Raw genomic sequence first — 27,196 nt, 5'->3', positions numbered from 1 at the left:
CTGCTGCTCAATCTCCTTAATTCTTTCTTTCATCAGCAGCCAGCAGGTATCTCAGGGTACCTATACACATGCAGAGAGGCTGCTCTGATGCACTTTAATTAGCGTGTCAGAGCATGGTAATTACCATGCTCCAGCAGACTCCAGCGTCATATGTATCAGTGTCCCCGTGCTGAAAAATGTCAGTGGTGGGGAGGTTTTAACTAAAGCTCATTGACTAATTAAATGGCCCCACCGCCATTTTTCAGTGTAAGGATGCTGATGCATGTGATGCTCTGGGTGCCTTAATTAAAGCCACTCTAAAGCACCCTCCCCTCCCCCACCCCAGCCTGTCCCTCACACCTTGACGCCTCCATTTCCATTTTCACTGACTGGCTTTCTTGCTTGCACTGCACACCAGGCGAGCCTCTGACTTCTTTACTGTTTCTTCCATCCAGGACCAGGAGACACACCAACTGCCAGTACTTCCTCAGCCTGACAAAGAGTTTTTCAACCCAAAAGCTTCCTAAGATACATTTTTCTAACTATTTCAGTTTTTTCATAATAAACATATAAACATAAAAACACAAGATAAGCCATCACACACCATGAGTAACATATATCCAATACAACATCTTTACTTCTTATTGTCAATTCCTTTATAAAAAGAAAGGCTCTGTGACACTTCCGTCTGGATACCTTTGACACTGCTGGTGCTATTGGTGCTGAGCCAGCCAAGTTATTTTGACCTGCCGTCATTTACAGTGGTGGACCAGGCTGAGGCTGTAGGGGAGGAAGAGGCCTCATGGGGGCACACTGCTGTGTTGTGCAGAGGCCCTAGCACCAGGAAGGGTGCACCTGAACACATACACACAGTCCCACAAGCACCCATGTTACAAGTTTTGGCTGCCTGCAGCCAGAGGTGCAGGGCCCCAGAATCCAGACTCCCACTGCACCAGTCTCCTTGAAACTTGGCAGGCTTTGTGGCTTCAGCAAGAGCTACCTTCCCTACAGTTTTCACCCCACTGTGGCTTAACTCACACACATGTCAGGAGTTTTGCTTTTCAGCAAATTAAGGTGCAGTTTCCCAGAAACCCCAGCACCTATCACCTTAAAACCTAGCAGCAGAGGCTACCACCCCTGCAAGTTTAATCCTAATCAGCCAAAAAACAACCACATTATAGATATTTCATTGATTCCCCATTATACCCTATGACCGAATCGCCGAATCTTTTCTGAATCTTTCCCAAATCAATTCAGAAGCTCTGAATCAATTTGGAAAGCCTAAAGCTTCTAGCAATTTGATTCAGATTCATAGACTTAGCCTCCAAATCTGCTGAATCATCTCCAAATCTGAATCATGATCCAAACCTTTGCACAGCCCTAGTAAAGAAGTTCTTCCTTATGTCCAGTCTAAAATGGTCTTCCAGCAGTTTGTGACCACTGGACCTCATTTTCCCTGAGGAAGCCCTGGTGAACAGACATTTTCCCAGGTCCTGATGAACACCCATGATATACTTATAGGCTGCCACCAAGTCCCCACTAAGCCTATGCTCAGCCAAGCTGAAGAGTCCCATGCCTCTCAACCTCTCCTTATATGGCCTGCTCTCTTGACCTCTGATCATGTGTGTGGCTCTCCTCTGGACTGCAACTTGAGACCATTGCTCCTTGTTCTGGCATCAGCCACCACTGAGAATAGTACAGCTCCATCTTTTTTGTAACCACACATCAGATGGTTGAAGGCTAGAATTAAAGTCCTTGGGGCTGAGAGTTCACAGCGATACCCTGTGGCTGTCAGGACAAAAAGTCCCACAGCTGCAGACTCTGGGTCCTGGCAGCACCTTCACTACTGAGGTGAGTGGAGTGGCTGGATTCTAGCATCCAATTTTGGGGACTTGTTTCCTGGCCCTATTGGTGCATAGTGTACCCGTGTAGCTGGAAGCCTCCCTGCAAGGGCAGACTCTGTTATACATGCAAATTAAAGCTATATAGCAACAAGCTGTAAAGTTGTTATACATTTTTAGCAACAACTTTATAGCTGGTTGTATCTTTTATGGCACTATTATTAATTTACACATGTAGTATGTGCAGTTAAACTGGTAACTGCATGATACAGGTAATGTAGAGAGGGCTTTAGAAAAAGAGGGATTTTTTTTTAAAATTTCTAAATGGTTTTTGGAAAATAAGCTCCAGGTATTTTCCACAATATTGCTTGTACATTATTCCAACACTTCTGAAAAATCTCTCCTTTAGTTCCAATTTGAGTCTTTAATGACAGTCAATTGATAGCCAGTGATATCAATAGCAATGATATGTGCAATGATAATCAATGTTAAATAAGAACCAACACTTTGAGATGCCCATGAAGATGCAACTGGCATTATCACCTGATATGAGAACTACTCCAATTAGATATTTTTTCTTTAGTTTTACACACAGGTCTTACCCACAATGAATGACTATTTCAGAACATGGGTTTATAAGTATTAATCCAAGTATTTCTAATATTTCTATAGAAACAAAGAAAGTTTAAATCTGTGCATTCCTAACAAATTAGGACTATCTACTAAAGGATATTTCAACCAGACACAAACTCTGTCATTTTTAATATATTTTAAATACCTGGAACACACACACACACAAATATAAACTCAGAGTACTTGAAAGCAGTCGTGGTCATTTTAGACAAAAACAGTTACAATATGACATTTACCAGCCACTTTTATTTGATAAATTGTAAATATCCACTGTATCAATTGTAAATATCCACTGTGTCCGCAAGCTGCAGAGAAATATTGGTCACTAGTAAATGTACAATAATAATTCCAGGTATTTACAATATCAAGCCACCTACAGGAAGAATACCTTTACCCTTAAGGCAAAGAGAGAGAATATTTATTGAGACATAAGTCTTATGAAGCCTCAGCAACAACTGATATATTTCTGGAATTTATGCAGCATTTTTATTTTATTTTCTCTCCATTTCTCATGGGACTACATCAGTAGGAAAATCAAAAGGTCTTATTTACTGTTACATTTAGAAATCTGAAAACATTCTTGCACTTTCATAGAAGCTAGTATGACCCACATTTAGGAATTAATAGGAAAAAATGTTTGTTTTTTTTAACACACAAACATATACAGTATAAAATAAAAATAAGAGGTAGCAATGGTGAAGGAGCACAAACATAGGGAATGAAATTCACAGTCCAAACCAGTTTCTCTGCCTGTTCTTGAATATAATGTCACATTGAAAGTCAAATGAAGACCTTCTAGAAAGTAATTATAAACCTGCAGAAACCCCCTGAATTTCTACTCGCTCACACCATGGCTGCAGTCAGCCCAAAGAGTAGTGAAGAATTCAAGCTAACTAGTCCTGCTTTATGCAAGTTATTTTGTCAATCAGAACTGTAGGCAAATTACCTTCGACTTTAGTATAGGGCTTCCATTTGTAGTACCATCCGCGGAAAGGCTTGCTGTTATACTCTGCACACTGCTGTGCCCGGAAGTCCAGCCTATTAGGTGGGCATAGCTGAATATTGCAAAGCTGATAAATACGGCTGGAACCCTGACAGAACTTGCCACCATACTGTGGCCTATGAAGAAAAGAGAAAAGGTCTTTGCAAAACTGAACATGAATGGGATTGACAACTGTGACATATATTAAACACCAGTAAACACATAAGTATCATTGTACTGAATATTGAGCTTAATGAGGAAGACTTGCTGACTTGAGATCACTGGTTACCTATGTGTGTGCTAAGAGGTGTGGGGGAGAGGGCTTTTAATTAAAGTGGTTCCCAGGCAGCCACTCTAATTAAAACAGTTCACTGTCATGTGTATTAAGCCCTGCTTGCATTACAAAATGACTGTGGGAGCGCTTTAACTAAAGCTCATTCAACAAGGTTTAGTTAAAACTCCCCCATGCTCATTTTGAAATGTGATGGGGCTTAATAGATGTGTGATAATGAGGCCACTTGTCCATGTTCTAATTAGAATGTGAACAAACATGTCTATAGGCAGCCAGTCAGAAAAGATTCATAATGTTAGGGGCTGGAAGGGACCTCACAAAATCATCAGGTCCAGGGACATTTTAATAGTCCTGAGACCCACGCTAAATAGTCAACAAGTACCACCCATTTGTATTATTTTATATTAATTTAAATATGCACCCTGGTAGAGAGCAATCATGTTTTCATTGAATTAAATTCTTGCCTAACAGGATATTTTTATTTGCATATATTATCAGGTTGGTAAACAGAGTTGTACATCTCACTATGACTGACCTGAGGAAGTAAACAATATAAATAAATTGACAAGTTATATGGCTGTTTTCAGTCTACTATGATCCAAGAGGGTTCATGTTTGCAAAAATATTATTTATTATAAAAGTAGTTAATAAAGGAAGAACTTGAAGATAACATTAAACTGGTAAGATATTAATAGAATGAACAATTGTTCAGTATCGTTAAAACCGAAATATGCACTTTTAAGTAGTTGTATAAGTTAAACTTCTAGAAAATAACAAAGGACTGTGAACAGGAAAGCACTTACATTAATTTTTAACTTTCAATATTCATTGGGCTTTAAGTGTGTGCTAAGATGCTTTCCTGAATTTAGGCTAGTTTGAAAACAAGCATCCATAAGCCAGAACTGTAAGAATTGGTTGCGTTATTCCACCTACTGCTTGATCCTTGTAGGAAAAAAGATGTAAATTCTGCACCTGCATACACTTTTATCAAGGCTTTTAAAATGACAGGCAAAATACATGCTTGGAACACATGCTATGATCTTTCAGTGGATGCCTTTGCCGCATTACGTCTACCTTGAAGAAAAGTATTTTCAGAATAATTTATAGGGTGTAGTACTTGCACTGTTCCTCCCTGGTAAGAATAATGGGAGTTATTTGTTTAAATCCCTATACAGTGGCTGTGTCTATACATGCACGTTAATGTGCAGTAACCTATTTTACTGCACATTAGGGCATCACATCAAAAACTACACTAATACGCTGATGCGCAGTAAACTAGGCCCATTAAGTATCACTACAAAAGCGTGGACTTTCTCTACTGTGCACTAGGGTAGCCTAATGCACATCTATTTAGTACCTCACATTAGAGGTACTAAATGTAATGCACAAGAGCAAAAGCAGATTAATGAAGGTGTAAATGCACCCAGTGGGCATGTCTACACAAGATGCTACGTAGTATTAGCAGGCACAAACTGTGCCAATACTACTGTGCAGTAGCAATGAGCTGCTGCACAATAGCTTGCTGCTTCTACACAGCAGCATCAGAAACGACGTGTGCAGTGCTGGGACTGTGCAGTAACGGCAGTTACTACACAGTCATTTAGTACTTACTTAAGCTGCAACAACTGCACAGTCCAGTGCACATATAGATGCACCCGGTATGTTATAAATGTACCCTATGTCCAGGATACCTTGTAATTTATCTTAATGTACTTTCTGATTAATCCATTGCATAGTGATGTAATGAAGACAACTCTCTGAATTCAGGTGCGTTTGGTTTTTTACTTTTTCATGCTACATTCATGTTTCTCATTCTAATCCTCATGCATTTATAAAACATGTTGGGCGGTCTTGAAAGAGCATTAAAGTTGTGAAGGTATACAATGGCTGACTTTTTCAGAAGTCTTTAATGAATACTGGAGTATTCTCTCAAAGGAAGCTGGGGAAACCCATATGTTAATCACTTTAAAACTGGACAAAGCGCTAGGGAAATAAGCTGTAGGGAGCAACTTTGTATTCACCTCACCTGCTGACAGTCTAGAATTGCTACCACCTATCCTAATATTAGGCCCAAGAGTGAAGATCTTACTCAAACAACCCTCCTGCAATGACTAGTGACCATTTAATTAATCAAATGTATTTTTTAGCTCTGGATGGATGCATATTTAACTAGATATCCAGGTTTATCTTGACTAATTGTAATCAATGGGAATTTTGCCTAAATAAAGGCAACAAAAATGATTGGGCCCATGGTCATTCTATACAGGGAGCTTCCTTTACAGCTTTGTTATATTTATGATTTCTTTAACCTCCTTCTGCCTTAAAGGGTAAGTCTCTTCCTATGTAAGCAAAACAAACAAAAAACCCAATATATTTCTCAAGTAAAAGTTATCAAATAAGAAAACTGATAGAATCATGCAGGCCTTGATTATGTCTTAAATAATAGCCTCAGCCTTGCATTTGAGGGTGGTATAAAACTTCTTCAACCTGGAGACGCACTGAAAGAGGTGCCCTTGTTCCTCATTTGGGCTACAACCATTAAATGCGTCATGTACATCTCCCCCCCACCCCTTCTACTGACATTACATGCAGTTACCTTGCACAGGAGTGACATGAGCACATGCCAATGTGTGTTCATCTCCTTATATGAAACAGTGGACAAAGGAAGGGGGAGGAAAAACTCACAATGAGTTTTGGAAAAGAACTACTAAAAGTGTACTCCAGGGGAAAATGCATCAGCCACCTCAAATAGTCCAAGTGCAAGAATATAAACAGATTAACTAAGAAATAACTCAATGACTGATAATTAAAATGCCATTAGGGTAGCTTGAATGCATTCACTTTTCTGCAATACTCAGAATACGCTCAGCAACTCCTATAAGCATCCTAGTGGTATGTGTATATGTACATGTATGTGAGTAGGCAAAACTTCCATTGTTTTTGTAGCAGTCAAACAACCTGTCAAGGCTTATATTTGCCAAAAACTGGTATCAGTTGGCAAGATTTTTCTAGACTTGGTACATCGGTTAAGTAGCAGTTAAAAGAAAGTGAGATGGCTATGCATTGGAATGTAATAGAGACATGGAATACAAAATTATTTGGTCATCTTTCTGAAAGGGGAAGGTATTCAAAACATCACAATTAGCAAGAGGAACTAGATTGGTTTTGGAGATAATCGTGTGAACTCAGCTCAGACCATGTTAATTATAGCACTGAAAACTAAGAATACTGTTTTCAATGTGAATACAATGGTCTATACATGCGCTTTCACAGGTTTTCTTTAATTAATATTTTCATGGTGTCATTTTAAATTCACAGTGCTTCTGATCTTTCATTTAGACATTGTATACAAAATACGAAAATAGGTGTGTTGAAGCAATTTTATTGTTTTAGTTTTTTGATTACATACATGCCTAAGGCTATATTCTAATATTTTAGTGAACAATGCGCTATTATGAAATACGTAGGATGCAATCCCACAGATACAACCTAGGTATTAACATAAATCTCTTGGGCACTATTCAGGTTCTTTACCAGCTGAGCTATTAAATTATGTAATCTACTTCTTTCTCAGAAAAATATCTTGATTGTCAAATGTTGTGATGTATGAAAACCAGATCCATGAAATTACACTGTGACAATTTATAAAATGACGATTTTAGCAAATCTGCATAGCTCAGTGTACTACAGAGGACCTCAGTAGTTGTTTAGTAGCGAAAGTTCATCTGTAATCCAAATGGTCATTTCAAAGGACTGTAGGGCAGGACCATGGTGCCTGTCTTATGAGGATCAGTAGAAAGGGAACTGAACCTGATGGGTACTGGGTACAGCAGAAGCTCATATGAGCATAGATAACGTTTTTCACAAGTAGCACCCTAAAGTTATACTCCTTGTCCTTGTTTGAGCTTCTAAATGAATGGTGTAATATTTGCATTTCTTGTACACCCAGTAGCCAGTCCCCTGTTGAAATCCACAGGGAACGAGTGATTTGGAAAAATCAGCCCATATGTGTAGGAGCCCTCTTCTAGGAACTTAAACCAGCCTTCAGCAGCATGCTGAAGTCCTTTGGAGAGTCCTCTGAGCAGGGGCTAGCTTCACCCTGTTTTAGCTGACCATCTTAGTTTCATCTGAACCCTTTCACCAATCAGCGTGTGGGGGACACAAACATTAAGATTCTACAGAAACGTTAGGCTTAAATTTCATATTTCAAGAATTTAACTGTTAATTAAAATGTATTGTGTGTGCACGTAGATACGCACATCCAAGGAAACACAGTGAAACTTTTCCTCTAAGAGTTTCCATGTTGCTAAATTAGATAAGCCTTTCTTTACCAAGGCATTCACATTTATTTAAAGGTGTTACTGTCTGAAATGCACCTGGAAATATATTTCTCCATCCTGATACAACATATTCCGTAGAAATTGCTGTTTGTAGCATTGACATTTCATCTGCTGAATGCTTGATAGAGATTTAATTCAAATGGGGATTTACAATTACTCCTTTCTGCTTTAATAGAATTATCATTAGCATTGCATATTAAACTATGTGGGAAAGGAGCTGATAACCCTACTCTGCTCAACTAAAACAGTACTTGAAAGTACTTCTATACCTCTGAGTAATCTTTTCTTTATGTGTACAGTTGTCAGTTAAAGATATATGTATACTAGAAAGTATGCATTAAAAGAATTACAAAGTCAAGCTAATGTAAAACTAGAGTTGATCAAAAATGAACCAAAAAAGTGTACCTTTTTGAGTCCAGACATTGCTAAATGTTTTGATGAATTCTAGATTAAATCCATACAGACTTGATCTACAGCCCATAATCTCAGTCTTTCCACATCTCAGTGGGCTTTAATCAAGCCCTTTCTTCCTAAATATAAAAACATCCTCTATATTTCAGAGCTCTTCATTTTGCTGATTTATAATAGATTACTCAGGGTATCATGTGGAGCTCTCTGGGAGTATATTAAGTTCCTGTAAAATCTAGTCTTTCCCCTTTTTGTTATACTGTAATAGCAGAAATAAAAATAATACCTTTTCAGATCAATGTCTTACTTTGGGTTATTGCAGTGTCTCTCTCGATACGTTACTCCACCTCCACAGGTCCGAGAACACTCTGACCACTCAGACCAAGCAGACCACTGGCCATTAATAGGCTTGGGTCCATGATCTCCATATTTGACACACTGACCTCTTCGACACCACTGTCAAAAGAATGTCAACAATTGTCCCGTCACATGTCCTGTGGTACCTGCTAGACTGTTGAGAAGACCTAGATGCCAGTCCTGCAAACTCCTGTGAAAGTACTTAACTCCTAAAGTTTTTCGTTCTGTTCAACAAAATCGGACAATTGCAGAAGTGGCAGTAGAGTGAGGCCCTGGTAAGTAAAAGATAAACACGAGCAATGTCCCAATTAAGGCCTTGACATTTGTCCATGCCTTAAATCTTGGAGGACCAAGTTGCCTCAGTTTTAAACCCCACTCCAGATATACCAGGCCTGATTTTCAGAAATGCTGAGCACTAAAAATTCCAGATCAAGTTAAGATGTCCTCTTGGTGCCCAGCATCCCTAAATCAAGTCTGTGGCATTTAAAACTGAGGGTCTAAATAGTTTCCTTCTCTCTTAATTTACTCATATTGTAATGAAAGGGAAGGCAAAATGGAGAAAAAAATACTCCCATGTGGCAAAAAACACATATCAAGGTCTTGGAAATTAAAACAGTATATTTTATAAGTAACATGTTACAGTAAAATAAAATATTCAAAATTGAATTGAATGTCCCAATTGTAGCCTCTATAGTTTTTCACGTGTATTTAGAGAGTTATAGTAAGGCAAATGATCCTGTCTTTCCGCACCATGATCAATAAAGCTAATACAGACATGCAAAGACACCTAGCCAAATTCATTCCAGGAATAAGCAACAGTCAGATAGGAGCTGCTTATGCTTCCTCTGAATTTGCAAACTTTTTCTGACACCTGAAATCAATGGATTTTCCCAGTGACTTTAACGGGAGCTGAATCCACTTTGTTTTCATTTATTTTGGACTAGCATCACTCCACAAATGAAATGACTCACCATACTTATGCCACAAGCTGTCCCTTCTGCTGCAGGCATGAACTTTGTCTCACATCTGTGACCTACTTTATGACACCAGAGTGATTTGCATATATCCTAGAAAAAAATAGAGAATTTCCCTATTATTACCTGATACCTAGAAAAGTATTAATGACTCTGCTATTGCCTTTCCTAGTGCAAAAGTCCTGTAAAACCAATCATTTCCTGAATAAAGATGCTCTAGGCCCAAGCTTCATGGTATAGTTATACATGCTGGTCTACTGTCCTCAAGATTGCTACCTTGTTTTTCCTATTTGATTTCCTTTGCATTTTTTTAATGTCTTTTGAAAGTGAGATTATAAAAGAACTAACCAGCTCTTACAACATCAAGGACTGAATAGGAAACAGTCTACTGGGTTTCTAAGACTGTGGAGGGCCTCCATTTGCTGAAACACACATATTATGTTTGGAATGACAGCCTCATCCTTGCACTGTTTTGCCCTACTTCTTAGTTTATTAGCTGTGAAATAAAAATAATTGTCATTGCCTAGTAAAATCCTGGTTAGTGTGAAAGAAGTCAACATATATAGTAGTAGTAACTGAAACAAAAACACTTATATTCAGAATCACGGTACAGTGTTTTTGAAAGAACAGCTTTCCAGGAAGTCAATGGGGCGGGTATTGCTCACTCTATGTAACTACATCCTACATCAAAAAGTGAAGGACATCAAAATACATTATCTCTGCTCTGAAGTAATCCTTCAGTGCAGGGTTAGATTGTTCCAAGCCTTTGTGCAAGTACATAAGAGTAAAAGAAGCCACAAGAGCTCTTCCCTTTCTTTCACCCACTGGACAGGGTCTGATCAAAAGTGCAATGCTTCCTAGTTTTGCTGAGGCTGATAGTCATTACAACCTGGCAGAGGAGAGAGGAGTGCCTAGCAGAATCTGAGTGGATAGTACAGCTTGTGCAGTGGAAAGTACAGTGCATCTGTACTGAATATAGTTCCTGGTCAGTTTTTTCAACTCAGAAGCACAGTCCTTTTATGACATTCCCCCAGCAGAGGCAGAGTGTCAAGCAATGTAAAGGTGAGAACTACTCCAGATCCCATAGTTCATTGTACTACTTGGTCTAATTCCTAGTGCACTGCAGTTGTCTAATGTAAGTTGTCATATTGTGATAAAGATATTAATAGGTACCTTCACAAAACTGAGGTTGCACAGTTTTGCTTTCGTTCCAAATTGCCATTTGCACTGGGTATCAGCATCATAGATCTGCCCTGGCAGTTTATCAGGGTATTTATACTGTCCTGTTTGCTTAGGTTCATCAATCAGGCAAGCAGCTTGAGCTGTACTATAATGAGAATGTATATTTATTAATCAGGATGTTGATCTTTCTATCAAAATATTTTCTTTGCTACAGAATAGCAAAAACACATGGTTTCGTACAGCATACCTTTAACTAGCTTTATAGGCATGCCCTGGAATGAGATATCTGCTGCACGAGCCAAAAGCCCTTGGTTTCTTGTTGGTAGCCTGACCTGCAAAATCTTAGGAAGCAAGAATCCAGGCTCTGGGATTATTGGGCAAACAGAAATGAACTGTATTCATTTCCTTTCTCTCTTCCTTATTGGAGTGTAACCAAGTACAAGGAGATCTGGTCTGTTCCTTTCCCCTAGACTACGCTTCCCAGAAGCAGGATAGAAGAACTTATGCAGAATCAGCATGTGAAGTGTCTTATTTCTGTATTTGTTTCATGTGGAAAGATAAACAGGCCACTGATTTATAGCTGAGACCAGTAAGTGGGGCACATCTTAAGACCAAAATGTCATGTCATGGTTCATCATGATCCCTCATTTTATGCTTGGGTTCATGTGTGTGAAAGTTCAGTCAATCTAAGATCAGCCTTCCATCTGTTTGTCTGTTGCCCGATGCCAAATATTTGAACACTCCTCACTGGCTTAGTAATTTTCTCATGTGCTTACAGCAACATGGAGCACGGTAGCAGACAAGAATCACCCAAAACTTCTCTTTCTTGTTCTCTACTCTGGTACGATAATTTGCTCTGCAAGTATTCACTTATATAGTTACAGCAAATAATGCATATTAATGGCATTATGGGGCTGACATCATAAAAGTGCAAGTATATGTTGAAGACATTGAAATTCTGATGGCACTACATAGGCTGCTTTTTAACAGCGTCCTTAGTTTGTACCAACATCTTAGGGGAAATAATAAGATATCATGTTTCCCAGCAACTATATAAGGGAATATAAAATGTGCTTATTCATGGCATGGACTAGAACAGGAGAGTATTCATTTACATTTTATTTGTAATTGTTTGATACACTGACTACCTCCTTTTGTGCCCTCTTCCCACTAATATTCTTTTAAAAAGTAGACACTGAGGACAATGTTTGTGAGGAAAATTGCAATTCAGGTGAATACTATGGTACATTGATGGAGGCTGAAGAAATCCAGCACAAAGACCTGTATATAGCACCGTTTACAACCCTCAGAAGTCCAAGATTTGGGGTTCAGTCAAGAGGGCACACCAGAAAACCATTTCTAGGAGTTATCGCTGACCTACCTGAGAAATTTGTTGAGGTACTGCCTGCTGCATACAGACCAAGAAAAGACTCCATTGTTTCCTGTGAGCGTGGGTGACATGATATTCCCTTCAGCTTTTCTACAGGGATTCCCTTCTCCATCGTGAATCATACCAAAGCTGAAACAAAAACCATAAATGACACAGCTAGCTAAAATCAAAACACATCAGAAAGAAGAGACAGCTTTCTGGAGAAATACACTGCTGTTTTATGGCAGTAACTCTATAAACAAAAGCTCCACAAAGGGATGAGACCACAGGCAAGCTTGAAACAAGCCCCGCTTCATAGTAAGTGCCCTTCTTTGGTCATTTAATACACTGAGCATAGAGATGAATTGCCAGGGAGACCTAGTTTGGTGAGAGACAGGGTCTCTAAATCATAAGTCAAAGCTAGGTTTAAAGTACATGAGCACTACAGCCTTGACCAACTTGGTGTGTTTTATAAGATTATCTTTCCCTCAGTTTGCTTGCCTGTTGCATCAAGTATTGCTAATAAAACAGTTACCATTCATTTGGTGCCCCATGTGAAATAAGTTGGTGGGTGCATTGCAGTGGCAGAGTACTTTTCTCCTCAAATGAAACAAGACCAGTAAACACAGAGGTACTTATTTACAGTTATCACAGCAGTAGCGAAGAATTGACCTTTCTCTTCATTAGCAATAGCCCCTCCAGGAAAGAAATGCTAGGGACGTGTGTCACCTATCCTGGAGGTTTTCAAGAAGAGACTGGACAGTCACCTCGCTGGGGTCACTTGACCCCAGTTGTCTTCCTGCCTAGAGCGGGGGGGCTGGACCCGATGATCTGCAGGGTCCCTTCCAGCCCCTAACGATCTATGAATCTATGGAAAAATACTACCATGCCACTGTCTCATTCTTCAGACTGGGTATGTTTTGTGGGTATAAATAGATACCACTATCTTGCAGTACCCTGACCCAATGGGCAAATTATAAGCATATGCACTCCAAAAAACAGTTCTTTGCCTTCGTGATGGTAGTTGCTTTACTGTTATTCACAGGTGTCTTTCGTGACTTACTTTTTATATAATTATTTTTATCGAAGACTGTTTACAGTAGCAAAATGAAACAATTCCTCCATTGTAATTATGGCCAGATTAGAGGACTGTTCAGCTGTATCATAACTCTGAACTCACTGAAGTCAATGGGAACGTTCAAATCCTATTTCTCCTTATGTATATATATTGTTCTTCCTTCCCTCCATATGTTGCTTCTCTTCGTCACCTGCTAGGGATTTGGGGTGGGAATTGTCATATGCTCAGAGTACTTAGCATATTGTGGGTAAAACTGGAGCATAGATGATAATGTGTGATACAATTAATAATATGATCTAATTAGTCCTGCTGCCCATGCTCCCTGTTCTCATCACAACTCAGCACCATTTGTCTCAAACGTTGAGAATCAAAACCATTTCCACTTCATCGTGCATTATGACACCATCTGCATTCTCAATTACAACCGGATTTCCATTCTGTGTCACTGGGAGGGAGGCATTCGTGCCACACTTTTCAGTTCAGGAGCTTTTTCATTTCTGTCATTGTAAATAATACCCCCTTGTGACTGAATGATTCTCATACAGTGATTCATCAACACAGGGAACTTTTCATTAATGGATTACCAGTGAAGATCAAGCCTGTCTGACTACATGACAGCATAGTCTCCTCCCTAATTATTTCAAGCAGATTAATCTAGCTTTATACTCTTTAGCCTTCTGAATGTTCTTAGTACCATGAAAATAAAGATCAGCTAACCTGAATGATGGGTGGTACTTGGGCATGACCCATTAAAATGTCACAAAGAAAATTATTATCTCTCTCTTTGATGTCAGTATACAAGGCCGATGAAGCTTTCATGACATTAGCATTGCTTCTATCATTATAATTTGGAATAGAGCAGCAGTACCTTACAATACTCACAGCCCATTGCAAATACTAAGCCATATACATACCTGGCATAGGCAGAGAATTTCTAATGTGAGTGCTAGTGATGAATGTAAACCTTCCTCTAAATTATAATTGTCCAGGATAAATACACCTATACTTGAATGCAATCTTGGCCACAATGAATGAAGTGCCATTAACTTCCAGAAGACAGGATTGTATAGCCCATGGAATTTTCAACAGGTTTTTAACTTGTATGTCTGTGAAAAATAATTGTATTTATAAAGAATCTTCTTCCCACGCTAATTTGGTAGTGCTTGTGAGTGGTGTTCCAAAAACACATTCAAACTATAGACCATCAGGCTACGCAGATAGTGGCTAAATACAGACAGTCAAAAAGCCCAAGACTGAATCAATTCAATCTTTGCAGGTTAATCTAAGCTGTGGAGGTTGAGCCGATAAGCAAGTGAACAGAAATTCACTTTTGATTCCAGAAATGCAGCCACATGCCTGCAGTGGCCTAGGCCAGAAGCCGGGAGATGCTAGAGCAGGCCTCCCTGCTTAGCTGGAGTAGACAGCTTGGGCCAAGGGTAGCCTGCCCACCAAGGAAGGGTTGGCAGGGCAGATGCAAAGCATCCTGGGATGTGGGGGAACTGAGTTAACTTGAATCTCGAGGAGATCTGGGACAGAAGTTCAATAAATCAATTTAACCTAAAGCAGTTAAGTGTGATATGACATCCATCCATGTTTCTCTTAAGCTGGTTTTGGCCAGTTTGAAAATGGTTTATGTGCACTGAACTTCTGTTGTGTTACTGTTCACTTGTACCGGTTTATGTATAATTTCTGCCCCTAGCCAGTATGTTCTAGGGAACAAAACAGTGGGTCAGCACTAAGAGATCTGATTCTGCAGCTGAAGAAGTCTTTGCAAGTCATTTCCCTTTACTGTATCCAGCAAGCTTTACATGCCCTGTTGGGGCTACAAACTCTCTGGTGAAGGTACCACTTCTGATATAGTCTCTATTACAATATAGCCTTGAACTCAGTAGGGTACATGCTACATAATATACTTTATACCATAACATAAATAATGTGCAGCAACAATAAAAACCCACATTAAAACATTGAATGATGTGGAATTTATGGCTATACAACAGTTAAGTTTCAGATCTTTTTTTGTTTTACTGCTTTATATTTATTTTATATACTGTACATCTGTGAATTTTGGCGTGTTTTGAATAGGCATTTCACAATCTGTTACTTCAACACTGGGGTAAACTGGCGGCTTTGAGCATGTAATGAGTATGTGTATGCAGGGACTAGCTAATTTATTGGGCTTGATCCTTAGCTGTTGTAAATCAGGGCAGGCCCATCAAAGGCACTACATTGATTGCCACCCGCTAACCCTACTGAGAAATATGGTTCCCTCTACAAGTGGACAACATTTCTAACCCAGCAGATATTTTATTGTCTTTTCAGGACACACAGTTAGTTCATGCACTTCATAGCCAAAGAATCTACAGATTTAATGTTCAGTGACACAACAGACCATGAACTCCCCAAGGAACTATTAAACTCTCAGGCAAAAACATGAACTATTTAAAGAAGGCTGTAAAAATGTATAACAATAGCAGGCACTCTAAAGGAGCTAGTATGATCTACCTAGCATGTAATATATACCTAGGATGCGTCTATATGTGCGCATTTTCTGTTCAGTAACCAAAATTACTGTGCAGTACAGGCACGTGTCCACACATGCACACCCGTACTGCACAGTAAACATGGTGACTTATACCAGCTTGACTATAAATGTGATACCTGCTGTTAGACCCCAACTCCATGCGGCACCCAACAACTAGGGAGATGACAATCCAATTGCCCATGGATCCCGTTACTCATTAGCCAGAGCAAGCAGGGAGCAAACACCAGCACACATCGCTTGCAACAGCTTTATTCAGAATGGAGACAGCTTCGGGCAAACTCCCTCACAGACACACAGCCCGTAAAACCAGGGGAGCAGCAACGAACAATAGTTTTTTCCCACATTTATACATTTTGGTTTATACTCATTAACATTCATTCCACCTCTGTCCCTCCTTCTGTTCTACCCATTTCTCCTCCCATCTCAAGCTTTGCCTCTGTTTACTTTTTGCTTCATTAGCATGGAATTGCCTATGCATCACATTCATTTACATGGTTTTTTTTCTATGAGCGCATGTCTAAGACCTTTCGGTCAATGGGCGGACTTTGACCAAAACCTGGAATCTTCCGGAGGCTTCTTCACCAATCACCATTCACCTTTTCATATATGTTCATCTCGGATTCTGTTACCAATTATGTGTTGTTTTTCACATTCCAGTCTGTTTTTTAGTTTCAGGTTGTACCATCTTCCACATTCCTAAAACATCACCTCATTCACAGTGCACAGACTCGCACAGACTTACTTGCTGCTTTTTCCTCAGAAAATGGTTGACACAGTTAATATGGTTACTTAGCATAAGCAAATGGCTGGCTTAGATATCATTCTGCCTTGTGGTTAGCAACTTTGCTAGGCCACAGGTCATGCCTTTTTATCCAGCTGCAAATCCAGTGCTCCCCAAGATCCAAATATTGTCACCCTAACACTTACATCATGCAGGTATCAAATTTATGCCCAATTAGTTACTGCACAGTACCGCATGTGTAGAAGCCTTACTGCGTAATAACAGTGTGTGTATGGACTGACTTGGGACTAACTTTAGTCCCAAGTCAGTCCACACACACGGTTAATGTACTTTAATGCCTGCACATGTAGACACCAGCCTATTCCTGCTTAATGAGCAGTAATTTAGTGGGCAGTCAATTTAAGCCAGTGTAAATGCACGTGTAGACATGCCCCTTTTGTAAAATCCTTAGTTTAGTATACTTCAGAGTAGACCATGGCAACTCCAAAGCTCTCTCATCAGTTCATGAGAAAGACACACCAATGCCTTAATGTGTCCATAATTATACTGAGGATCATTAGAGATCAGCAAAACTATAGGTTTCAGACAGAATCTTTTCCAAAGTTTGTACTTGGATTGCTATAGAAATAGGAGGAAAATTGATGTCCAAGATACAAGTCTAATTTTTCCCTAAACTTCAAAGGGATTAAGAGGAAATTTGGTCAAATCAAGCATTACTTAGAAAGACACTGGATATTTGCACATTGGACTGTGACAACCCCAGTAAACAGACTTTGGCCTGTAAGGTGAGCAACACTTTACAATGCCATCTATGTTCATAAATGTCTATAAGAGATTCTTGTTCCTGCTTTCACTTGTACTTGAAATCTGCACTTGAAATCATGTTAAAATAAACAGAGGTTCTGACTTTAAACCATTGTTGCTGGGAAACATCGGCGCAGATCCTCAGCTCTTCGGCCTTTGCATTACTCTAATGGTACAAAGTGCCTCTAAAGCATATAAATCCAGTTGTAGGAGTATTCTTCCTGCATCAGCTGACAGAAGACAGGGAAATTGTACCATATGGAAAAAAGCAGATTCTGTTCTTTCTTACACCTCATTCAACCTCCTTTCTTGGAATGAGATAGGCCATTAGTTTGCAGCTTTACAAGATCTGGGTAATGCAGCCCCAAGAGCCCCATATGTGGAACAAATCTCACTACACTTTTTCACATATAAATGCTTTTTTATAACTGTGAATCACCATTCCTCAAATACAAACCTATAAAGTATTCCTAGAACTCTTAATTCAACGATCAGTAGAATCCTTGGTTTTAAAAAAAACAGTTACTCCATTGCCTCAGGTCACAGCTATGATGAAATCTCCTTTTTGTTTCAAACATAAATTCCCACATATTATTACTACGGGATTGTTCATAATGTTACTAGACAATACTTGTATAGAGTGTCTGCTTCCAGGCTTCTAAAGGTCGTTGATCCCAAATTCTATCTCCTGCCATACAAAGCTGTGCCAGGAACATGAGCTCAGACAAATGGCAATACAGGAAATGTTCTACCTGTTGCTGCAGAGTGAAAATGGCAATATTTCAAAGATGGTGCATTTATTTAGTCTGTAAGGACTTTCTTCCCTTCGGGAGGCAGAAATATAGAAGGAACCCAAAGAGAGGCTGATGAAAATAAGAAGGATCAAAGAACAATAGAGAAGCAGCCCAAAATGTAAAAGAAAAAAAAGAAATGAGAAGGAAGAACAATTTAGAGACTAAAGCAAGTATTTCTGGAATTAAATGGTATGGACCCAATTCTCCCTAATACCGGTTTATAGCATTAATAAATCTACTGAAGTTAATGGAGTTTCCCTGAATCAGTCCCTACATATTTTATCTACATAGCCCTACTGAAATGACAGGCACAACTCCCATTAACTTCATTAGTCACCAGTTTATTCCCCAATTCCTTGTTTCCCTTCAGATGCACAGAATCCTGTGAAAGGGCCACTCATGCAGACATTAGGTCATAGTGTTCATTATACATTATATTTATACAAAGAAAACTACATAGCCCTCCAGTCATGCAGAATCAGAGGGATTCAGCCAATGACTGCAGCACAATGCAGTAGTGATGCCCTTGACAAAGTTCCTTTGCACAGGAATATTACTCTACAAATTATTTTCTTCTGTGTTTTACCTTATTTTCATAAAGATTCTGGAACAAAGAAACTGGATTTAAGGCCTGGCTTGGTATTACCAAGCCATTAATCATGCTCTGATATCATGGGATCTCTAGGCCACAATATTGGCTATGTTTCTATTGTGAGAAATAATTCACACAATAGATAATAATTCACACAATTCATATTGTGAGAAAGTTTTAAGGACTCAACTTAAAACTCAAGATCAAGAAATGCAGAAGGAGAAGTTTTGAGAAAAAAAGAGCGAAACAACATGAAAGAAACCCATAAAATCTAATCAGATTCCTTAGCTTCAAGCCAGTATCCTAAGGTCATATCTTAGAGAACTGATAATCTAAATTAGACTCCTACTGTGAGCAGAAGACCAGCAATCCTTAGAAGATCTCATACATTTCATAGACATTAGGGCTGGAAGGGACCTCGGAAGATCATTGAGTCCAGCCCCCCGCCCAAAGGGCAGGAAGTCAGCTGGAGTCATAGGATCCCAGCAAGATAAGCATCCAATTTGCTCTTGAAGGTGTTCCATGTAGGTGCTTGAACCAGCTCCGATGGCAGGCTGTTCCAGACCTTGGGGGCTCGGACAGTAAAGAAATTCTTCCTTATGTCCAGCCTGAAACGGTCTTGCAGTAGTTTATAACCATCCAACCTCATCATCCCTTGGGGCACTCTGGTGAACAAACATTCCCCCAGATACTGGTGGTCACTCCTGATAAACTTATAGGTGGCCATCAGATCACCCCTGAGCCTGTGCTTTTCCAAGCTAAAAAACCCCATGGCTCTCAGCCTGTCATTGTAAGGTCAAAAAATAGGAAGAATTGCTACCCTAGAAAAATAGGAAGAATAGGAAGAATTGCTACCCTAGAAATCAAGCCCAATGGAAGTGGAATATGAGGTAGTAACAAGTGGCCAAAGTCTCTTGAAAGTTTGCCATCCATCAGCCCATCCTAATGGTGGGGTGGGATTGATGTAGGATTGGATAAAGGATGGGGTAGGAAAAAGTTGGATGACAGGGAACTGGCCCATAAACCTGAAGAGACTACCAAGTAACATAGAGGGGCTACCTCTCCTTAGGGTTCACTGTTGTGCTCCTATCTCCCACTGTAAGGACTGGTCTAACCCCAGGCAGTCAACTCTACACAATACGACCAACATTTGGGATTGCTGGGGAATTGTAGGCTACAGCTGACAAAGTCATAATGGCTTCAGCCAGGATTTTTTTTAGTTCTGATATCCACAGCTTTAGGAAAAAACACCAAGGAAAGCAGCTCCAGCACCTCAGGCTCCAAGACATATCCCCCATATGCTATGAAGCCCTCTTCAGCAAAGGAGCACATGAATGGTCCAAAGAGGGAAGGACTATGGGTGGTGTGACACTGGTTCCCTAAGTATGGATTTATTTTCTGTGGTCCCTAGATATTGAAATCTGCCAGTGTTGCGTCTCTTCCAGTTGTATCTGCAGAACGTATGATCATGACTTAACAGTTCTAACAGTCCCATGTTCTAAAAAGTAGACCTGTCTCCATAAATGATCTATTTTTTTAGTCAGGCATCAGTTGATTGTAGTACTTTTATCACGCCATTTAGTGTGTATATTTCCTTATACAAGAAGCTGAGGGAAAATTCATGAGAAATAGCTTACTTGTGTCCAGATTCGTGGGCAATAGTAAATGCCAAACCCAGACCTGTATCTTCATTGATGGTGCAGCTACGATATTTACTACACATGCCACTAATAGGTGCAAATCCTGGAGGGGAAAAAAGATGGAAGCAGTGTTATTCTACACATTTATCATTTGAATTGAACAGTAAAGATTTAAGCTAGTACAGCATAGGTACATGGCAAAGGTTCACTGCAAGATAAGTTTGGCACCTTTTGGCAGACCTCATTTTGACATGAAGGGGAATCCTGTGTTGGGAAATACATGTACCCACACACACAGGACCAAAACAAGCAAAAATGAACTTTTCAGTTGTTGGCCTGCAGAAGTTCTAATACGGGCTCATTTTTTGCTTATCTGACATACCAGCTATGGCATTTGGGAAAACTAGAAGCCACCATTACCTGAAATATGCATAAAAGATGTTGTGGGGCCCAGAGACATTTTCAAATTTTAAGACAATATCAGAGAGGGAGAAAACTCCCTGAATGGAGCAGTGATCCAAATATTTTCAGAAGGCTTCTTTGGTGTTCTTTTGTTGGGGCTAAACTATGGGTAATTTGGGGGTTTTTTTCTTTTAGTTAGATTTTTTTTTTTTTAAATTTGATAGTTTTTTAGTTAGAAACAAAATCCTAGCAATGGAAGGCTACTCTATACATTTGTGTCATTAACCACAATACTCAGAGCTCTTTCTTAAGCTGTTGGCAGCAGACATTTAGAAGTGTATCAAAGCACATTTTCTACCATACCTAAAGTGTCACAGGGTTCATTTTTCCAAGAACAGATATCAAATCCTGTCAGCAAGATGGCATGGTCATGGCGTCTTCCATTCTTCCCAACCAAAGCAGACTGCCACTGACAAAAGCTGTTTAATGATTGGTCTGCATGATGGCTGATCATTAATCCACCCTGCAGATATCATGGAGAGAAGTAAGTCCACCAGTCCTTGAGAAAGGTGACAGAAGGAAAAAGAGTTCACGTAGGGGTGTGGCAAAGGGCGTTATATTTAGTATATTTAGTCAGGTATCTAGGAATTCGTAAGTCAGGTGACTTTCGAATCAATGTCTCAAATATTTTCATTCATTATTATAAAATGGAATACAGGCATCGTGATGGGGAGATTCTCAAGGACAGAGGTGGAAATCAGTCACCCGGTTCCCACTGATTTTTATTAGGATCTGAGCATCTAAGAAAGTCTCTGGAAGCTGACCCCACCCCCGCAGCATTCATATAGCAAAAGGTACTTTATAATCCTTTTTAACTTAAATTGCAATATGGATGATTTCAGGACTCAGCTTTCCCTTCTGGAAAGCATTTCACTTCTAAACTTGAACACGTGCAGTTTTCAGAGAAACAGACACAAGTGCCTTTATTTCTCCTGATTTGCTTTTCATCATGACAATACACTATGGATGCAAGAACTACAGAAGGCAGCAGCTCTTATAAACACCACTTGAGGGGTTTAGAGTGATCATGTGAAAAACCGCAGCTGCTCTGTTTCAAACAGCAGTGTTGAGCTAGGACTACAGAACATCTTGGTATTTTTTAATATAAAGGACACTAATAAAGCGGGGCTTGATTCTGATGTGCACATGGGCTGATATCAATACAGGAACCAGAAAACTCATAAGAAACCACAAGTCTAGATATGTTGTGTTGACTTAAATACTAAATGATTTAAAGCAGATGAACCAATGCACAACTTTAGAGTTACTTGAACACGTCCCATCATTTTTTTCATGGAAAATAGGGTTCTGGACTGGAGTGACTGTTATATTAAGTGGTTTTGTGTTTTGTTTTGTTTTTCTTTTGTGTCAGTTGCTTGGGTTTTTTTCTTTTTATCATAAAAAACTATAAGTCTGGGAACTAAATATTTTGGGCTGGTTGTCAAAAAAAAACAAAACAGATAATTTGTTGTTGTTCTCTGGCTGAAAATAGAAGATGTGATTAAACCAGAAATCCACAACATTTTTGGTCAGAGTGCCAAAAACTTCTGCAACTTGTAGGATGTTGGCATGCTTGGGGCAGATGGCAGAGGAGCCACGTGGTGCCCAATCCTTGTTGTGGTAGTGCAGCCCTGCACCCTTCACCATGGCATATGTGCCAAGCAAAATGCCTTTGCATGCATCAGGCATTACCTACCTCTGGTTTAAGCCTTTTGAGCACAAGTTTCTCATCCTATCACAAAAGTCAATAGCTGCTTTCACTCTTGCTCTAACTGATACCTCCCCAAACACATATACTTTTTCCCTAGAAAATAAATATATAGTTTCAGTTCTGAACTCTCCAAAGGTGTTTCCTTCAGTGTAGGGCCTTTCAACTCCCTGCTATCTTCCACTAGCATCCCAGAAGCCAGTCCCCAGAACATGTCCGTTCTGGAGCTGCCAGCAATTTTTTTAAAACACTCATTATGTACGATCACTTTAGTATATAGGGTCTTCATAAAGTCCTTGTACACAGCCTTAGTTATTACAGTTTAAAAGTGCACAGGGGCTTTACGAAGACCCTGTACGAGAAAATATTGAAAGTGATTAGTTTTTATCTCTATTGCAGAAATTCAAAGTTTAAAGGGAGTTTGAATCAACTGCTGAATCTATTATATATAATATTTACCAACATTTTATATATATTTTATATGTATACACACACATCTACGTCTACACACACATATGTGTATATGTAAAATGTATGCATGGAGAGAGAAAAACTGTGATTCTGAGAGCTCTGGTGATGACATGGCATTTCAAGGTTGGGTCTTCTGAGGTCATAAGAAGCCCTTCATGGACATTTTTTTGTACAATACAGAAAAATCCAGAAATGTTTGCAAACTAGATCAAATACATTCTGCTACATAAGAATAATGATTCCACTTACAGGTTCTTGTTCCAAAAGGAGGAGACTGACAACAATGATGTTTATGTCACTTCCAATTGTTCCATCTTTAAAAAGGCTAGAAACCTGTGTGATTATTGGGAGGGAAAGGAGGAATATCAAGTAAGTAAGAAAGAAATGTTTAATACGAGTAAACTATTTATTATCCTTTTAGGCTCCAGGCTTCAATGAGAATCAACAGGGCGACTCCACCCGTGTCAGGACTGGATCCCACACACACCGATCCAGCCAAAATGAGGACTGGGCCTGACACTATGTCTATTGAAATTAACGGAAACTTTCCAAATGACTTCACTGCGATTTGGATCGGGCCTCCTTTCTGCACCTGTGGGCTTGGGACAGATATTACACATAAACCGGTTTAAGTGATCAGAAACTGGTTTAAAGCTATAACAGGACAGATGTTCAATGCACATAAACCAGTTTGAAAATAGCTGAAACTGGTTTCAGAGAAACCTGGTTGAATGCAGTATCAGACTTAACTGATTTGGCTCAAATCGGTTTATGCAATGCCTGTCCCAGACACCTTGCTGGTGTAAGTTACACCAGACTCCCCCAGCATCCCAGCATGCTCTCTGGGCTGGGCAGGGCTGGGCAGGGCTCTCTGCTCCACAGCAGGGCTGGCCCCTCCCCTCTGCTCCCTGGCTGCAGCTCAGCAGAGACTGAAGGCATCTGCGTGCTCCCCCCTCCCCTCTTCATACCCTTTGCCTTGCAGGCATCTCTCAGCATTAGCTAGCAGACCACTTTCTGGCCATGGCCCATGCTGCGGCAGATGGGACAAAGGGAGAATCAACAGGTAGCTGGTAATTTCCCTCTGTTTTCTTAAAAGGGAGATAAACACTGAGTTAGGGGTGATAAACACTGTGTTATCAATTCCCTGCTGGGCTGGTTAGGAGGCAGGGAACCCCTCCTTAATCAGAGCATCCTGCTGGGGGCCTGGCCACACCCCCCTTACCTCAGCACTGGAAAGGAAGGGAGGGCTGCTCTAGTGCCCCCGGCTTCTAGCCTGAACCACTGCAGGCATGTGCCTGCATGTCTGGGATTTCTGTGCAGTTACAAACTGATTTAGCCTAGCCAGGTTAGACTAACCTGCAAAGATTGAATCAATTCAGGTTCAGGCTTTTTGAATATCTGTCCGGAGCCCTGCTGGATTACAGCCAAAGCAGTTATTGGGCTAAATCAATTTAAAGTTGGGATTTGCATATCAAGAAGAGGTAACACAACACATCAACAGAGCATAAAGTTTCAAGCTCTGTATCTGCCTTTCCCCATAAAAATAAGGTACAGGAAACTAGTCCTTGGTGCAGTAGGTGAAGAGAAGATAAATAAAGCTTTTACTGTGTAATACCACTTCTCTCCTGAAAAAAGGTTGCCAGACTTTGATCATTTAGGACATGATTCTCATGCAGTTTATGCACCTATACAAGGAAGTAAGTGGGAACAGAGCCCATTTTGACTGCCCAACTCAGATTGCGACTCCAGTAGAGTAGGGACCTCTTCAGGCAAGCAAGTGAGGAACAGAAGAAATGTGGGGAACTCTGGGGCTACCCCAGCTACAAGTAGCTATGGAATTACCTCCCCTTCTCTTTCCAGGGACAGTGCACATTAAGGCAGGAATTATGATATCCATAATAGTGTGCGCACATGCAATCTTTATGCACAGCATCCTACAGAATGATCATATGGCTCTTAGGAACATGTCATGTAATACACCTAATGCCAAGAAAAATGTTAGCAAAATTAAGGGGAGAAAAATCAGAATCAATGTAAGTGCCAATGCTACCAACACTGAAAAACAGAAGACGTTTCTGGACGAGTGCATACTGGACATGCAAAACTATTTACTATTGTCAGTCTCATGATTTTATCATGACTCATATTCTTTAGTATTTTTTTTTATAGATGGCCAACAATAATTGATACTGTTGATGTTGGTAATACTGGAATTTCACATACATCCATGCAAAAAGAACTTGAGGTATCCATACGTGCAGTTTGCTTGCTCATGCCTACACAAGAAACAGCTTTCAATGGTACATATCTTGCACCCTGACAATAAACGGTATTCATTTCACTCATGCCAGCTCTTACCATGTTCATAACTGTTAAGATGTACGTGGTTACATTTTCCTTTCCATGCTTCTCCAGCATTTTTTTATCAGCCACAACAAGGGTTTCAACACTGAGACTTCTGCTTTTCTGGATTTTAACAGACGATCTTTTGAACCTTGCAAAACTACCATACTCATCGGAGAAAATGTACCTATCTGCTGTGGGTGGTTTAGGTGCATCTAAAAAGAAATCAAACACAGTTTTGGACATGTTTAGAAGAGACCATTTTCATAAGCAGACTAGCTAGACCATAAAGTGCCATGGGGACTAGGACCCTGAATGATTTTATAGTGTTGTGCCAGTGCCGGATACTAACTGATATGGGCTGTTAGATAATGTGTTGTTCTACCCATTATTAAGTAAGACTTGATTCATTCTTCTTTAGGAAAAACTGAATTCAATAAGCAATTAAGAGGGAACAGTTATGAATTTCATATGCTGCCGAGGGAATACTTAGAGTTTCTGGTGACCAGTTACATTCTTTTTGTGCATCCTGCCACCTTACTAAGCACTGCTGTATCTGCTGCTTACCTATTGTATGGTCATACTCTTCCTCCCTCAATAAACATACGGAATTAAGATATTCTGGAAAGACGAGAGATGCTGCTTGTCCACATTTTGTTTGGCAGTAGCCTCCACAATGCTTATTTCTGCTTGGAGTATAATTACTCAGTGTAGGATGAGGGTAGGAAATAGTAGCCAAACTTACGTCAGGAGTACATGTGCTTATATTTCCTGTTCAATGAAGTTTATTGTCCCTTCTGCTTGCACAGAATGGATTCTTTCTGGGGTCTCAGGAACTCAAGGCAGAGAAATTTTACTTCATAATTCCTCCTCTTTTCACAGCTTTTCAGCCCATGGAAAGTAGAATTAGGCCCATGGTCACTATGTTAAGACCCTAGTCTTCAGAGGCAGGTTCAAGATGAGACCTTCTCGAACCTGGATAAGTTGGACTGAGTGGAAGTTGGACTGAGCACTGGGAGTGGGCAGCAGTGGTGTGCTGGGCAGTGGCAGGGATGCTGCTGCTACTACCAGGCCAGCAGTGGCACCTGCAGGTTTTGCACCCCTCAGCTTGGTGCCTGGGGCTGGATTTCCACTTGTCCTCCATTTAGTTTCACTACTGAGAGCTGTGGTCTGCAGGCTTCAGAGCTTCTGGTGGTTAGGCTTAGGGGTTTGCGAAATGGGGCCTATTTGATTCAGATTCGGATTCAGCCTGAATCAGGGACAGTGATTTGATTCATTGATTCGGATCACTGTCCCCAATTCGATTCGGCCAAATCTGAATCTGAAGAGTCGATGCAGATTCGGAGAATCAGCAATTCGGCCATAGACACAGCTAGAAATGTTTTTTCTACATACCTTGAGGTACCAGGCACAGCTCATGAATGCTGCAATGCTGGGGCAGATGGCGCATCCCACAGGAGTGCAGAGGGGGGCCCCATGTGCTCAGCGGTGAATCCGGAAGTGGACTGGAAGTACTTCCGGTCCACTTCCAGGTCTGCCAGGGAGCACACTGGGGGCCCCCCCACACACTTCCCCAGCTCAGCAATCAGCCACAGGGGGACCCCAGGTGCCCCCAACCCCAGACCCAGGAGGCACCAGTCGCTGAGCCGGATAGGTGCCC

General features: G+C 40.2%; 1 protein-coding gene across 1 annotated transcript in view; it reads right to left on the bottom strand.

The window, feature by feature from the left end:
- Positions 1–27,196, bottom strand: part of ADAMTS18 (ADAM metallopeptidase with thrombospondin type 1 motif 18) — a 125,232-nt gene that overhangs the window by 52,569 nt on the left and 45,467 nt on the right. Inside the window, exons 3-11 of the mRNA XM_019505270.1 lie at positions 25,552–25,751; positions 23,443–23,526; positions 21,318–21,477; positions 20,550–20,655; positions 12,370–12,507; positions 10,980–11,133; positions 9,804–9,899; positions 8,783–8,931; positions 3,400–3,572 (exon numbers count right to left, since the gene is read on the bottom strand). Coding sequence (XP_019360815.1) covers positions 3,400–3,572; positions 8,783–8,931; positions 9,804–9,899; positions 10,980–11,133; positions 12,370–12,507; positions 20,550–20,655; positions 21,318–21,477; positions 23,443–23,526; positions 25,552–25,751 — 1,260 coding nt within the window. The remainder of the gene's footprint in view (positions 1–3,399; positions 3,573–8,782; positions 8,932–9,803; positions 9,900–10,979; positions 11,134–12,369; positions 12,508–20,549; positions 20,656–21,317; positions 21,478–23,442; positions 23,527–25,551; positions 25,752–27,196) is intronic.

The sequence above is a fragment of the Gavialis gangeticus genome, unplaced genomic scaffold (assembly GCF_001723915.1).
Source record: "Gavialis gangeticus isolate Ggan-Ray unplaced genomic scaffold, GavGan_comp1, whole genome shotgun sequence".
In the NCBI taxonomy this organism is placed as follows: domain Eukaryota; kingdom Metazoa; phylum Chordata; order Crocodylia; family Gavialidae; genus Gavialis; species Gavialis gangeticus.
The sequence above is the reverse complement of the archived record's forward strand: the minus strand, read 5'-3'. Positions and strand labels throughout refer to the sequence as shown.